The 15652-nt window shown below is 46.9% G+C and overlaps 1 protein-coding gene across 1 annotated transcript in view; it reads left to right on the forward strand.

Annotated features, from left to right (window-relative positions):
- The window catches only part of casz1 (castor zinc finger 1), a gene marked incomplete at its 5' end in the record, with an annotated part of 111256 nt that overhangs the window by 32943 nt on the left and 62661 nt on the right, over positions 1 to 15652 (forward strand). The window contains 2 exons of the mRNA XM_052039503.1: positions 4028 to 4081; positions 10049 to 10139. Coding sequence (XP_051895463.1) covers positions 4028 to 4081; positions 10049 to 10139 — 145 coding nt within the window. The remainder of the gene's footprint in view (positions 1 to 4027; positions 4082 to 10048; positions 10140 to 15652) is intronic.

The following is a 15652-nucleotide window of genomic DNA, read 5'->3' on the forward strand; positions in this document are numbered from 1 at the left end:
AGAGATTCTACCACTCACCTACACACTAGGGGCAATTTACGGTGGCTAATTATCCTACCAATCCACACGTCTTTGGGAGGTGGGAGGAAACAGGAGCACCCCGGGGGGGGGGACAGACGGTCACAGGGAGAACATGCAAATTCCACACAGACAGCACCGGCGGTCAGGACTGAGGTTGTGAGGCAGCGGCACCACTCACTGAGCCACTGTGCCATCCATCTCATTCCTTGCATCCGTACCAGGCTCAGAGCACAGTCAAGGTGATCTTCTCACAGTGGATCAGCACTGTCAGGGACAATCACACCAGTTTGTTTCAAAATTCCCTGTAGTAGAAAGTGAATAAAAGTGAGTATTTTTTCTCAAGATTTGTGCACACTAGATGTAGAGATGGGTTAGCAAAAGGACTGTAGCAAAATGGTCCATAATTGGGGGACACAGGTTTAAGATAATTCATAGAACATAAAACATTACAGCACAGTACAGGCCCTTCGGCCCACAATGTTGTGCCGACATTTTATCCTGCTTTAAGATCTACCTAACCCTTCCCTCCCACATAGCCTTCCATTTCTCTATCATTCATGTGTCTATCTAAGAGTGTCTTAAATGTCCCTAATGTATCTGCCCCCACAACCTCTGCCGGCCGTGCGTTCCACGCACCCACCACTCTCTGTGTAAAAAACTTACCCCGACATCCCCCTTATACCTTCCTCCAATCACCTTAAAATTATGTCCCCTCGTGTTAGCCATTATCGCCCTGGGAAAAAGTCTCTGACTGTCCACTCGATCTATGCCTCATCATCTTGTGCACCTCTATCCAGTCACCTCTCATCCTCCTTCTCTCCAAAGAGAAAAGCCCCAGCTCACTCAACCTATCCTCATAAGACATGCTCTCCAATCCAGGCAACATCCTGGTAAATCTCCTCTGCACCCTCTCTAAAGCTTCCACATCCTTCCTATAATGAGGTGAACAGAACTGAACACAGTGCTCCAAGTGTGGTTCAATAATAGAATGATTCGATGGGAGTTAATGTTATAACGATGCCGAGAAAGGCCATTTGGCCCGTTGGGTCTCTGCCAGCTCCCAGGAGAGCAATCTCATCAGTCGCATTCCCCTTATTCCCCCGTACCTCTGCAGCTTATTCTCTCTCGCCAACTGCCCCCTCCCCCCTTGATTCTTTGTGTCACTAACCAACACGAGGGGTAACTTACAGTAACGGATGAACCTACCGGCTGATTTTTGGGATGTTGGAGGAAACTGGAGCCCCGGAGGGAAACCCACAGGGTAACAGGGAGAATGTGCAAACTCCACATGGGCAGCACCAGATCGAACCCAGGTCACAGGAGCTGCAAGGAAGCAGCACTAACCGCTGCACCGCTGTGCCACACACACGGAGAAGTGTTTTCACCCAATAGGGTAGTGGGTGTCTGGAACTCACTGCTGAGGGCTGGTAGAAGCAGAAACATCCACCACATTCCAAGAACCACAAGCCGCAAGGCTGTGGCTCAAGGGCCAGGATCGGGGAACAGACCAAATAGCTGATGGGCCAAATGGCCTCTATCTTTGCCAGTAATTACCATGATTCTCACGCAGTGATAATTGAATTCCACTCGTGGATCCCAGTCTATGCTGGTCAATAATGTCCTTTGGTACAGTCTCTCAAGTTCTTAATAACCTAGACAACGCAAAGACATAACCTATAAGATTATAATTTTAAACTTGTGGTCTCCATTAGTAGTGCTTGTCATAGGTGTAACAGTGTCCCAGTGGTATGTGGCTTCCTGCCTTCAGTACGCAGAATGGAATCAGGACTCCTTAGAAAGCTCATACCAGCGTGACAGAACTACACATCACTGAAGGGACCACAGTGTCCTTGGTGGCTTCTGTCACGATCTGGCTCTTCAACCAACTGTTAGGCACTGACCGTTCAGTGTGTGAACAGACCTGGTTCAACACAAGAACAGGCGGGGACAAAAAGCAAATAGTCCCAGTTCAACAGGTCAACAGACCAGTTGCAACATGTAAACGGACCAGCTATGTCCTGCCCTCCACCTGGTTTTGTGTCCTGGTGCCAGGTCAGCTCAAGGAACACTTGAGTATCACTCACCATGTGTTGGAACCCTCAGTAGTTCCATCGTTGTGCTGCCTGTTTGTCATTTCTTTGAGCTGGCTGTGTGCAATGAATGAATTAGGTACATACATTTTAAGACACGCATAAGCTGGAATATTGTGCTGCCCCTATGTTGGGCTACCTGGCACTGTCCCATACAGAGTGCACTGAAAACATTCACTCATTGCATGTCCTACACTAGGTTCCCAAGCCTTAGCAGGGCGATTGTGTTGAAGAGTGCCTCTCAGATCTGTTGTCTTCTCACCTGCCCTTAGAGCAGCTTGGAATGCAAGTAGATCAGAGGTCTGTTGTGTTGTGTGTGAAATCACAAATACTTTCTATGTGCCATGTGTAAGTATCACAGTCTGAGGACAGTTTTGTGCTATAGACTCAGGTCCATGGGAGGCTGGATTCGAAAGTGGGTAGAGTGATTCCACACTAGAACCATCGGTGGCAGAAGGGGGAGAGGCTTATCAGCAGACACTGGGTTTACACTCAGGCCACAGCGGAAGGGCAATATTCCAACAAGCTGCATCTATCAGTCTCTTTTGTTGATAACCCAGCTCTAGATTCCTGTTACCAGAATGAATCTGAATAGAACTTCCCCGACAAACACAAACGTGCATGTGTACACTCACATACACACAGTCACGTACACACACTCACGTACACACACTCACGTACACACACTCACATACACACACTCACGTACACACACTCACGTACACACACTCACATATACATTCACATACACATGCTCACATACACACATATATCCACTCATGTACACACGCTCATACACACACTCACAATCACTCACGTATACACACACACACGTTCACAAACACGCACACAGACACCCACCATCACACCCACCATCACATCCACATGCAGACCACCCTTTTCACACACACACACACAGATACACACATCATCCCTCCCACAGAGGACACTCTCACAAACACAGTGCACTTGATGCCCCTTTTGTCTTCCAGTGTCACAGTCCTATACATCCCTTATACTTCCCCAATTCCAGCCCCTTCCTTAATTGACATTTTCCACACAGTAATTTAATATTTGAATGGTTCTCATTAAATGGGGCTGATGAAGGGATTTTGAATGTTAAAGGTTCAGACAAATAATTTTCTTTTTGTGTCCAAGCATCCTCTCTCCCCTCGGTTTTGAAGATTTATTTCACCTACAAGTATTAGCTGAGCCCCAGTGTCCATATATTAACACCCCAGTAACCCAGTCCATATATCACTACTCTTTGAGGGACTTCTTTTCACATGTTAACACCCCAAGAGACTCCAAGCATATACTAACAACACCAGAGAATAATGCAAATATTATCATTCCCCAGAGATCTACCAACCCCTCAAATACTGACTACCCCAGTGAACTCCCTTCAAATATTAAGGCACCCTGGAGACTCCCTGTTAATATCAAAACAGTCCCCCAATCCCCTGTAAGTATGAACATCTCAGACACCACCTACTCATATTAATGCAGACCTAAAGATTTCCTGTTGATGTTAACCAGAAACCCCTGATCCCTTCACAGAAAGCACACGTCCAGAGATATTACTGTATAGAATCTACACCCTGCTGTATAAGCACAATGGTGTTTTTTTTACAAGTTGAACTGTTTCTTCTCTGGAACCTGACTGAGTGAGATTAAGTTGTTAATACTGTGTAATGTTTGGGTTTCTCCAATGAATACCTCCAAGTGTTTCATGAACCCTTTTAAAGGTGCATTCGTTCCTCTCCTACACCTATTCTCTGCAACACTTGCTACAGCAATAAAATAAAACATCTGTATCCAAATCCACGTTCCTCGCCCACTGTTTTGCTTTTCATTCTGCATCTGATCACTCCTGAGCTCCTGATGTTATAAAGTTATTTTATATTTTGTTGCAGTAATCTACCTTCTGAAGGCCCCAAATCACCCCATCATCTACTCAGAGATTGCTGGTTGGTTGCTTTTTATTTTCTGACAATGACCTAAAGTTGTTAAGGTGATGGATGGAGGGTTCCTCTGCTGTGACACTGCGCGGCCATTATTGCTTCACCATCAGCTGAAGGATGGACTTCCAGGCTGCCTCTGGGCTGATGACTTCCCCCCAAGAGGGAATGAGTAGTAGATTTAGAACATAGAACAGTACAGCACAGGAACAGGCCCTTCAGCCCACAATGTTGTGCTGAACCAATTACATTAGTAATAAAATGCCCAACTAATCCCCTCTGCCTACACAATGTCCACGTCCTACCATTCCCCTCACATCCATGTGCCTATCTAAGAGCTTTCTTGAACGCCCCTATCGTATTTGTCTCCACCATCACCCCAGGCAGCGTATTCCAGGCTCCACCACTCTCTGTGTAAAAACCTTGCCCCGCACATCTCTTTTAAACTTACCCCCTCTCATCTTAAATGCATGCCCTCTGGTTTTAGACATTTCAACCATGGGGAAAAGATACTGGCTGTCTACTCTATCCATGCCTCTCCCAATCTTATAAACCTCTATCAGGTCTCCCCTCAGCCTCCGCCGCTCCGGAGAGAACAACCCAAGTTTGTCCAACCTCTCCTCATAGCAGATCCCCTCTAATGCAGGCAACATCTTGGTAAACTTGATACTTAAGCAAATTGAGCTGTTGGACTGATGTGTCCCAAAGCTAGCACCAATATCCATGGCCTCTTACTGAGAGAAGTCCCTCCGAGAGCAGTGGTTTATGGACTGGGACTCTGGAGTGAGTAACATATGGGCACTGGGGCTTAGCCAACACTTGTAGGTGATATACATCCAAAAAACTGAGGGGAAAAAGGATGTTTGGAAACAAAAACAGTCGTTTACCTATCCCTTTGATATCCAAAATTCCTTCATCAGCGATCCATCCCGTTACCACGACTCTTTCTTTGGAAGGAGAGGGTTCCAAATCGGCCCTTAATCTCCGCGTCCATTATCCCGACTGCACTTCTTTCTTTGGGTTGCCGACTCTTGAGAGCTGCCCTGGAGTTCCCCAGCGTCAAGGGCGCTACATCAGCAGCCCTCTGGGAGAATGCATTACAAAAATATTAGACCTTGGACATTAACAGCCTGTTTAACTCACTTGCGTAATTCGGAATCCGAGGATGTGTTCACTGTATGAGGAGGAGGAGAATGCAAATATCGTTAGGACAGGTCACCTCTGACAGTGGGGTCATGTCATTGAATTGGCAACTCAAAGCCTCCTCCCTGGGCTCTGTTCACCTCCGAGCGTCAGTCTCTGCAGGCCAAGTGGGGGGCCTGTTGTACAAACTGAAGCCTGGTTGGTAAGGAGTGTCGCCACACGGGATAGGTTGCTAGCACAACAGAGGCTTGACTCATAGTTTCATTCGTTGATTATGCCATTGGTCCCTCGCGGGGGAGATCATTTAAACCTGGGACAGTTGGACAACCCCTTGGCTGTTCTCACCTCACCCCTACTCTGGTAACACTGATACAGCTGCATCTAAATGCACCTTATCGCCATGTCACCTCAAATGCAGGACAAGAGGAGACAGGGCTTGTTACCACAGCGAGCATTGCACTGACCACAACAGTATTGTTACAATAATACTGATGATTATTTAGCAGTAGGAGTTGATTTTCAGAGAACCAGTTTTCCTGGTTCCCAGTGAGAATGTGTGTATGTATGTACCGATCTGCAGAGTTCAGGGTCCCAACACTTGGGACAGGTTGCCCAGTCTCCATGTTCTCTGTTGATGTTGGTAGGCGAATGAGCCAGGCCAATTCACAGCCTGAGGTCGAGGCGGAGTCGCTAAGGAACCCCATCCAGCCCTGGACCCATGTGGTTGCTGAGCTGAGCTGGGGTGTTCCCTGGCTGAGCTCATTGAAGGCAGCATCTCCTGCCAAGCTATTTCAAGACAAGGTTCACTTTACTATGGTTGCACCTTGAAAGCACACCAGCCCAACACTTGACCCAGGGAGGAGAAATGACTTCCCTTTGATACAGGTTCCAAATGCCTGACTTATGGACACCCCGTACATACAAACATACAATCAGGAAACCGGCAGGAAGGATGGGAATGGACTTGCCGTCTGCTGTAGGGCTGCAGGCATTTTCTGCCGGGTGGGAACGGGGCATTTCTGCCTGCCTTCCCTCTCCCCAACACCCTCCCCCTTCTGAACCCCAACAACCGGGAGGGGCTGGGTGGAGCCGAGCAGAGCCGGGAGCACCGAGCAGACTCCCTCACTGAGTCAGTGAGGTCCCTCTCCCCGCGGCAGCTCCCTCCCCCATCACAGCTGATCCTCTCGCACACACGGGTTTTGTTCATTTCCGACTTACAAACAGTTCGGGTTACGAACAGTTCTGAGAAAAGGAACGCTGTCGTAATCTGGGGACTGCCTGTGGCAGCTTTCACACCTCTTCAGAATGTCCCAAATCATGTTACGGTCAATGAAGTTCTGCTGAAGAGTAACCACTCTTGTAATGTAGGAAATGCAACTGCTAATTTGTACACGGCAAGATCCCATGAGCAGTAGGTAATGATGACCAGTAGCTTTGTTGATCGAGGCTGGGACATACATGAGACCTCCTTAGAAATATACCAAGGAATTTTTTATGTCTCCCTTGGGAAGGCAGATGAAGCTTCAGTTTATTATCCATCTCATCGGAAAGCTAGCAGTTCCAATGCTATTCTGGAGTGTCAGACTGGACTTCCATTCTCAAGTCTCTGTGGGGAGACTTGAACCCACAACCTTGTGCCTCAGAGGCAAGACTGCGGCCCACTGAGCCACGGCTAACACTGCAGTAACTGTGTGGCTCCAGAGAATGGTGAACAAAATATTCTTCTCTATGTCACCCGCCCTCTCCTCTCCTTTTCCCTCACCTACCTGTTTAGGATGGCAGCTTTGTTGTGTGAGGAGAGATTAAGCAGACCAGGCCTACACTTTCAGGTTTAGAAGATCGCATTGAAACACACGAAGCTGCTACCAGATTGAGCAGGGTAGATGCAGGGTTGATAGTTCCTCTGGCTGGATTCTTGGGCCAGGGGTTACAGATTAAGAGGGGGACCATTCAAGGAGGAGAAATGAAGAAATTTCTTCACACAGGGGCAGTGAATCTTTGCAATTCTCTGCCCAAGAGGCTCATTCACTGAGTTTCTTCATGTCAGAGAATCAATAGATTTCTGGATACTAAGGGATCAAGAGATCCAGGGTTGGTGCAGAAAAGTGCTGCTGCAGGAAAAGATCAGCCATGAGCTTATTGAATGAGGAAGCAGGCACAAGAGACTTGCTTCTGTTTCTTACTTGCTCATGGTCTCCTTCAGCTCCTTCCATAGGTAGCCCAGAATTCCACGTGGCTCAAAGTGAGGAGAAACTATTGGGAGATTAGTTTCTGTTCCAGGTAGACAGGGTGGTGAGGAAGGCTTTTGGCAGACTGGCCTTCATCAGCCAGAGCATTAAGTATAGAAGTTGGGATGCTTTGTTGCAGTTGGACAAGACGTTGGTGAAGCCGCATATGGAATATTGTGTTCAGTTTTGGTCACCCTGCTGTAGGAAAGATGCCGTTAAGCTGGAAAGAGTGCAGAAGAGATTTACAAGGATGTTGATGGGACTCGAGGGACTGAGTTATAGAGAGAGGTTGAGCAGGCTGCGACTTTTTTCACTGGAGTGTTGGAGACTGAGAGGTGATCTTATAGAGGTGTATAAAATCATAAGGGGCATAGATAGGGTGAATGCACAGTCTTATTGAAGGAGTACCTTTCTTGTGGGGACCCTGTCTTCTCCCTCAGTGGCTATTAAAGTGGAGGGTGAAAGTGCATGAGGGTCATAGACAGAGTGAATGCACACAGTCTTTTTCCTAGGATAGGGGAATCGAGAACTAAAGGGCATAGGTTTAAGGTGAGAGGGGAGAGGTTTAATAGGAATCTGAGGGGCAACTCTTTCAGCCAGAGGGTGGTCCGTATATGGAATGAGCTGCCAGAGGAAGTGGTTGAGGCAGGTACATTAACAACATTTAAAAGGCACTTGAACAGGTACACGTATAGGAAAGGTTTAGAGGGATATGGGCCAAATGCGGGTAAATGGGACTAGCTTAGATGGGAATCTCGGTCAGTATGGACCAGTTGGGCCTGTTTCTGTGCTGTATGACTCTGTGACTCTATTAAACTAGGAAACCACCAGGTTTCCTTCAGAAAGATGCTGCAGTAGTTTCCATTTGGTTTTGTCAGTGATCCAACCTGCAACAAGCTTTGCACAATGATTTCTGTTCAACAGGCTGTTAACTCTCTGAGTAGAGAGAGGGCACGCTGCGTTAATGACATGGCAGATATTATTCCTGGCAAAGTTACAAGTGTGTTCCTTTTAAAACAGTTTTTTACTATTATTGCTGGTGATGCTGATGGCAGTAAATCTTTTTGCTGTGCTGAAGATGTTTTCTAACATTCTGACCAAAATCCTCCCCCTCACCCAGGTCTTAAAAGCCACGGAAGTGATGAGCAGGAAGGCCTACTGTTTAATAGACTTCCCCAAAACGATGAGGGTTCTTATGTTGATTCCAGGCTGTTACACATAATCCCAGCCTCAGAGAAATAGGAGCAGGAATCAGTTGTGCAAGGCTTCTTTGCCATTCAGTAAGGTCAAGGCAGATCCTGTGCCTCAGGACCACTTTCCAAGCCAATCCCCCATGTCCCTGAATATCCCACAACTGGTCACTCACAGCCTTGGGTTTGCTCAGTGACTGGGCTCCCGTAGGTTGTAAACAAACACACCCCTCCAGATGTGGACCGAAGTGGCCGACTCCTTATACCGACTCAATACTCCCTTGTTCTAGATTCTTCAGCCAAGACGAGGCAATAAAACAATTTCAATGCACTCAGCGATCCCTGGAGGACAGATTACCAAAGCCCCGCAGAATCAGGCTTGGTGTGTGCCTTGGGCAAGTTCCCCAGCAGTGCAACCACACAGTACAAAAGCTGGGCTCAAGGACACAGAACAGCACAGCATAGGAACTGGCCCTTCGGCCCACGATGTCTGTGCCAACCGTGGTGCCAAGTTAAACTAAACCTATCTGACTGCACATGATCTGTATCCCTCCGTTCCCTGCATGTTCACATGCCTGTCTAAATGCCTCTTAATTCCACCACCACCCCTGCCAACCCATTCCCGGCACTCACCACCCTGTGTAAAAAACTTCTCCTTTACACACCTCCTTTAAATTTTCCCCCTCTCACCTTAAATGCATGTCCTTTAGCATTGGACATGTCCACCCTGGGAAAAAGATTCTGACTGTCTACCCCATTTGTGCCTCTCATAATTTCATAAACCTCTATCAGTCTCCCTTCAGTCTCCGACACTCCAGAGAAATCAGTCCAAGTTTGTCCAACCTCTCCTTATAGCTGATACTCTCTAATCCAGGCAACATCCTGGTGAACCTCTCCTGCACCCTCTCCAAAGCCCCCACATCCTTCCTGTAATGGGGCAACCAGAATTGCACACAATACGTCAAGTGTGGCCTCACTAAATTATTATTGGTATTGGTTTATTATTGTCACTTGTACCGAGGTACAGTGAAAAACCGTTTGTAAAGGTCAATTCATTACACAGTGCAGTTACATTCAGTTAGTACAGAATGCATTGATGTAGTACAGGTAAAAACAATAACAGTACAGAGTAAAGTGTCACAGCTACAGAGGAAGTGCAGTGCGATTTCCTGACTCTTATACTCAATGCCCTGACCGATGAAGGCAAGCATGCTATATGCCTTCTTTCCCACCCTATCTACTTGTGTTACCATTTTCAGGGAGCTATGGACTTGCATCCTGAGATCCCTCTGTGTGGAAGTGCCTGTATTCGGTGGTAAAAAAGTGTGTCAACTCAGGGCCCAGACAGTATTAGATTAAACCAAGAAGCTGAAAGTAAAGGGCAGAAATCATTCCTGCTTTTTCCTCGTTTCCAGGTTTTCCGGGAGTCAGCAGTGCGGGCACATTCACTGCGCCTATCAGTATCGGGAGCACTACCACTGTCTGGATCCCGAGTGCAACTACCAGGTATGGCCAGAGCTTTAACATCATGTCCCTTTCACTGTCTCCTTCTCTGAACCCTTCTAGGCAGCAAGGAATAGAAGCCGCCCCCACCCTTGTCTACAAAAGGTGTTACACAAGGGAAATAAAAACAGAAAATGCTGGAAGTACTCAGAATGACTTGGGAGTTCTTGAAAAGCAAAATACTGGAAATCTGAAATAAGACAGAGAATGGGGAAAATACTCAGCAAGTCAGACGGCGTCTGCAGAGAGAGAACATTTCAGGTGGATTAGCCTTCAACTGGATGAGGAAAAATTAGAAATTAGATAACTTCTCATTTGCAAAGGAAGGTGGGAGGGACCAAGAGGATAGATGGAGAGTTCTGTGATAGGGTGAAATGCACAGTGGTTGGTGGTGCCAACTGTCAGAGGAAGGGAGGGATATGTGTGGGAGGTGATGAATGAATTCTCACTGACTTTGGTCTACTGAGCAAGGGGTTAACTTTAGGTTGAACAGTTTTGAATGGGAGCGTGGGTTTCTCCTGGGTTTATGTTGATGTTGTTATCTGGATGTGGAAACAGTCCAAAGGAGGTTCACCAGGCTAATTCTGGGATGAGAGGGCTGTCCTACCAAGAGAGGCTGGGACAGTCTGTGTTTCACAGAGTGTAGAAGAATGAGGGGTAACATTCAAACATAGAAGATCCTGAGGAGACTTGACAGGGTAGATGTTGAGATGTTTTCACTCATGGGAGAGTCACAAACAAGGGGACATAGGGCTGTTCGTTTAAAACGAGGTGTGTAGAAATTTCTTCTCTCAGAGGGGAGTGAATCCCTGGAATTCTATGCCCCTGGGGGTGATGGAGACCCGATCATTAGATATATTTAAGGTGGAGATAGATAAATATTTGAAAGATCGAGGAATCGAGGTTTCTGGGGAACTGGCACAGAAGAGGAACTGAGACCAGCATCAATCAGCCTTGATCATATTGAATGGTGGGGCAGGCTTGAGGGTTCTGGTGGCCCACTCCTGCTCCTATTTTCTTATGTTCTTGTGTATATTAGGAGGAGCTAACAGAGAGGGAACAGCGAGGGAGCAGTGAGTCACTGTACCAAGACCCCTCAAACTGACTGATCCAACCTGTTCCATGGGGGCTAAGTTCAGCAGGGCTGCTCCCAGTGCTCTATTTACACTTCCATTTAACTAATCTTTCCTTAAAGTACTTAACATTTGCGTGAACAAACTAAATTAATCAATTTCTAAAAAAAAGTGCAAACCAGATTTAGCTCCTGTAATATCTTGCAGCTTTTATTTATTGTTGATGATAGTACTGTGATTTTTTTCACATGGGGGCTTTCTCTACCCATTAAAAATCATTGCCTTAGAGCCAGCTGGCTCTGACTCTTGTTTACAGTTGCCAGCGTCAGTCTCACCATCTGGTGCCATTTTAGTCGAGCACCATTCCTTGCCAGGCAGACTGAATTAAAAAATTAAAATTAAACATTGACTGAATTCTAGAGCAGGGACAAAGCTGAATGTGTGACAAGATTATCACGAATATTCAGGCCCAGCGGCACACCAACCCCATCTCCTTCTCTCCCCCCCCCCTCCCCTCCCTCTCTCTCGCTCTCCCTCTCTCTCTCTCTTTCCCTTTCCGTTGCTCATTCTCTCTGTCATTTTTCTTTCATTTTTTCCTGTTTCAATCTATTTTCACCTCCTCGCTCTACCTCACTCTACCCTCCCCACATTATTTCTCCCTCTCCCATTCCTTTCCCATCTCACTTTCTTTCTACCTCTCAAAATTTCTATTCTTGCCGATTTTGTTCTCTCTTTTTCACTCTACCTCTTGCATTCTTTCTACTAATCTCTCCCCCATTCTCTCCATCCTCTTATTTTCTCCTCATTCTCAATACCCTGTTCAAGGTTTTCCCCTCTCTGTATTGTTCTCTCTGCCTCTTTCATTCCCTCTATTTACTCTCACCTTCACTCTCTCTCTCTCTCTCTCTCTCTCTCTCTCTCTCTCCTTCTCCCTCTGTCTTTCACACTCTGTCTGTGACTTTGACTCCATTTACTTCTCCAATCTGCCACACATTCCGAGCTTCTCGTTCCAATGCTACCGGCGAGCTTGCATCGTATCCAGGGCTGAAGTTAACCCCAGAATTTGTGCCGGAAAAAGACTTTCCCTGTTTTTTAACCATCTATTTCATTGTGTGAATGATAATGGGATAATGGGGAATCTCAAAACTGAAACCAAATCAAGTTACGTCAGTAGATCAGAAATTCTCCTTGATGGTGCTGCATGTATACTGATAAAATGCCAAACTCTATTTAATTGGACTGAAAGTGTTAGCAATGGAGATAGTAGTGTCTCCTGTTGCTCTTGTAACACATTTTAATTGACTTCCAAGTCACCGTTACAGTGAAGCTTGACTTCTCTCCTCAGGGGCAAGAGGGAAAATCAGAGCCATCTCTCCGTCTGCAGTTCTCCTCCACCACCTTTTGCTTTCAGAGTAGGGTTGACAGAGGCCGGGTGGGCACTTGTCAGGCCTGGTTGCCCCAGGAGAGGTCAAGAGAAAGTGGGGGGTCAGGGGGGATAGAGCGAAGGGTGTGGATTATTCAGAGATTATTCAGAGGCTTAAAGCGAGTGACTTCAACCCTTTATCAGAAAGTATAAGGAGCAGGCAGGAGAATGCAAGGGCAAGCAGTTAAGGATTGAAATGCACACACAAGAGAGACTGCAGATGCTGGAAGTCTAGAGCAAGACACAATTGAAATGCACTTTAAGTTAGATAACAGGACTCGAGCAGTGTGACTGAGAGAGCAGGTCTGGAGGGCTTTTGCTACCAAATCTGTTAATTGATCCCAGTACCACAGCCCTTGGGTTAATGGATCCTTCTCCATTAGTCCAACCTGGTCAAAGGAAGGGTTGGGCCAGCTCAAGATATTTGCTCGAGGAATGAATGGGCCAGTTTCAGCAGCTGAGAGGACATAGGTCGGCAGTAATAATCGGTCAGGGAACAGGACTTTTTTTATATATCCATCAATGGCAGAGCCAGTATTCATCGTCCATTGTGAATTAGCCCTGAACACAATTGCTTGCGAAGCCATTTCAGGGGCAAGTACAATTGAAGCACAATGCTGGAGGCCTGGAGTCACATATCGACCAGAGAAGGTGGCAGGTCTCTTTCCCTCAAGGACCAGATGCTTCTTGCGACAATTTGATAGTTGCTCAGTCCCCGTCATTGACACCGTCTTTTCACTCCCCAATTCCAGCTCCTATAATAAACTGAATTTAGAATGCCCAGGGGCCATGGTGGAATCTTTCAGTCATTAGTCCAGAACTCTGAATTTCCAGCCAGTAACAACCACTGCTTGTGACGTTCTCATTAAATCCCTGCTTGTGGATTTGCTTCAGAGGCACATCTTGCTTTTCTTCCCATAACTAAAACAGTTTTCTCAATCACTCCGACTGTTTTCCCCCATTGCTCCCACTGTACTTCCCATCGCTCGGACTGTACTTCCCATCACTCAGACTGTACTTCCCATCACTCAGACTGTACTTCACATCACTCCGACTGATCTTCTCAACACTGAAACTGTCCTTCCCATCGCCAGGATGGACCTTCACAAAGTCAATGAAAGACACCTTGAAGTCTCAGCTATAAACAAGGGAGCAGTGAACAACTGAGGGATGTCAGGAGGGATGTGGGGCCTGGGAGCCAGCATGGGGCCTGGGAACCGGCATGGGGCCTGGGAATGGGTGTGGGGCCTGGGAACTGACATGGGGCCTGGGAATGGGCGTGGGGCCTGGGAATGGGCGTGGGGCCTGGGAACCGGCATGGGGCCTGGGAACCGGCATGGGGCCTGGGAACCGGCGTGGGGCCTGGGAATGGGCATGGGGCCTGGGAACCGGCGTGGGGCCTAGGAATGGGCGTGGGGCCTGGGAACCGGCGTGGGGCCTGGGAATGGGTGTAGGGCCTGGGAACCGGCGTGGGGCCTGGGAACCAGTGTGAGACCTGAATCCCCCAGGAAAGCTCAGGACAAACAGAACATGGCAGAGAGAACACATGATTGAAAGTGAAAGAACTTAGAGAAGTACAATTATTTGAAAGATTGAAATTCAATGAGTCAGCAGAAGAACATGAAGATTTAAACAGACTTTAAATTATGAAAACATTAAAAGCAGTTAAGCTTTCACAAGCAAACTGTTATGACATTGGGGATGCACTTAGAAACATATAAAGTTTCATTTAATAGCTGATAGTTGCTTCTCTCCCCTATCAATGGGTATAAAGAGGGCTTGTAAAGGGAGTTTAGTGTTTCTGCCAGAGTCTCCACAAGCCAGTTGCTGTTTGTAGTCGCCACTGAGACCCGGGTTGCCAAGCTCAGTCGCAGAGACAGAGGGAACAACCTCTGGGTTCCCGGAGCACCACTGTTCCCGGAAAAATGGGAGTTCAGTCTGTAAAAATGTTGGAATTAATAATATCACCTCGAACAGAGCAGAAAATTTCAGAATCAATTGAAAAGAAATGTGAAAATAAAGAATGTACCATTGTCCAAACTGGGGAGGGTAACCCTACCCTCTCCACCCCAACCTGACTGTTGGCTTTCTTCTAAGGAAACAGCAAGATCGGTAAATTGGTTTATTATTGTCACAGGTACTGAGGTACAGTGAAAAGCTTTGTTTTGCATGCTATCCGTACAGATCATTTCAGAACATAAATACATCGAGGTAGTACAAAGGGGAAGGCAATAACAGAATGCAGAATAGAGTGTTACAGTTACAGAGAAAGTGCAGTGCAGGTAGACAATAAGGTGCAAGGGCCATGACGAGATAGATTGTGAGGTCAAGAGTTCATCTTTATCATACAAGAGGTCCGTTCAATAGTCTTACAACAGCGGGATAGAAGCTGTCCTTAAGCCTGGTGGTCCGTGCTTTCAAGCGCTCACAAGAATGATCCCAGGAATGAAAGGCTTAACATATGAGGAGCATTTGATGTCTCTGGGCCTGTACTCGATGGAGTTCAGAAGGATGGGAGGGATCTCATTGAAACCTACTGAATACCGAAAGGCCTGGATAGAGTGGACGTGGAGAGGATGTTCCCATCAGTGGGAGAGTCTAGGAACCGAGGGCACAGCCTCAGAATAAAGAGATGTCCTTTCAAAATTGAGATGAGGAGAAATTTCTTCAGCCAGAGGGCGGTGAATCTATGGAATTCGTTGCCACAGAGGGCTGTCGAGGCCAAGTCATTGGGGGTATTGAAGGCAGAGATTGGTAGGTTCTTGATTGGTAAAGGGGTTAAAGGTTACGGAGAGAAGGCAGGAGAATAGAGTTGGAAAAATAATCAGCCATGATTGAATGGCGGAGCAGACTCGATGGGCTGAATGACCTAATTCTACTCCTATACCTTATGGTCTTTTGTATCTTCTGCCCGATGGAATGGATGAGAAGAGAGAATGACTGGGGTGGGAGGGGTCCTTGGCGAGACCCAGGGTGAGAAAGATTTTGTTTTCACTCAGTGACTTGTGTCCAGCTGGAGT

This window comes from Pristis pectinata, chromosome 26, assembly GCF_009764475.1.
Source record: "Pristis pectinata isolate sPriPec2 chromosome 26, sPriPec2.1.pri, whole genome shotgun sequence".
NCBI lineage: Eukaryota > Metazoa > Chordata > Chondrichthyes > Rhinopristiformes > Pristidae > Pristis > Pristis pectinata.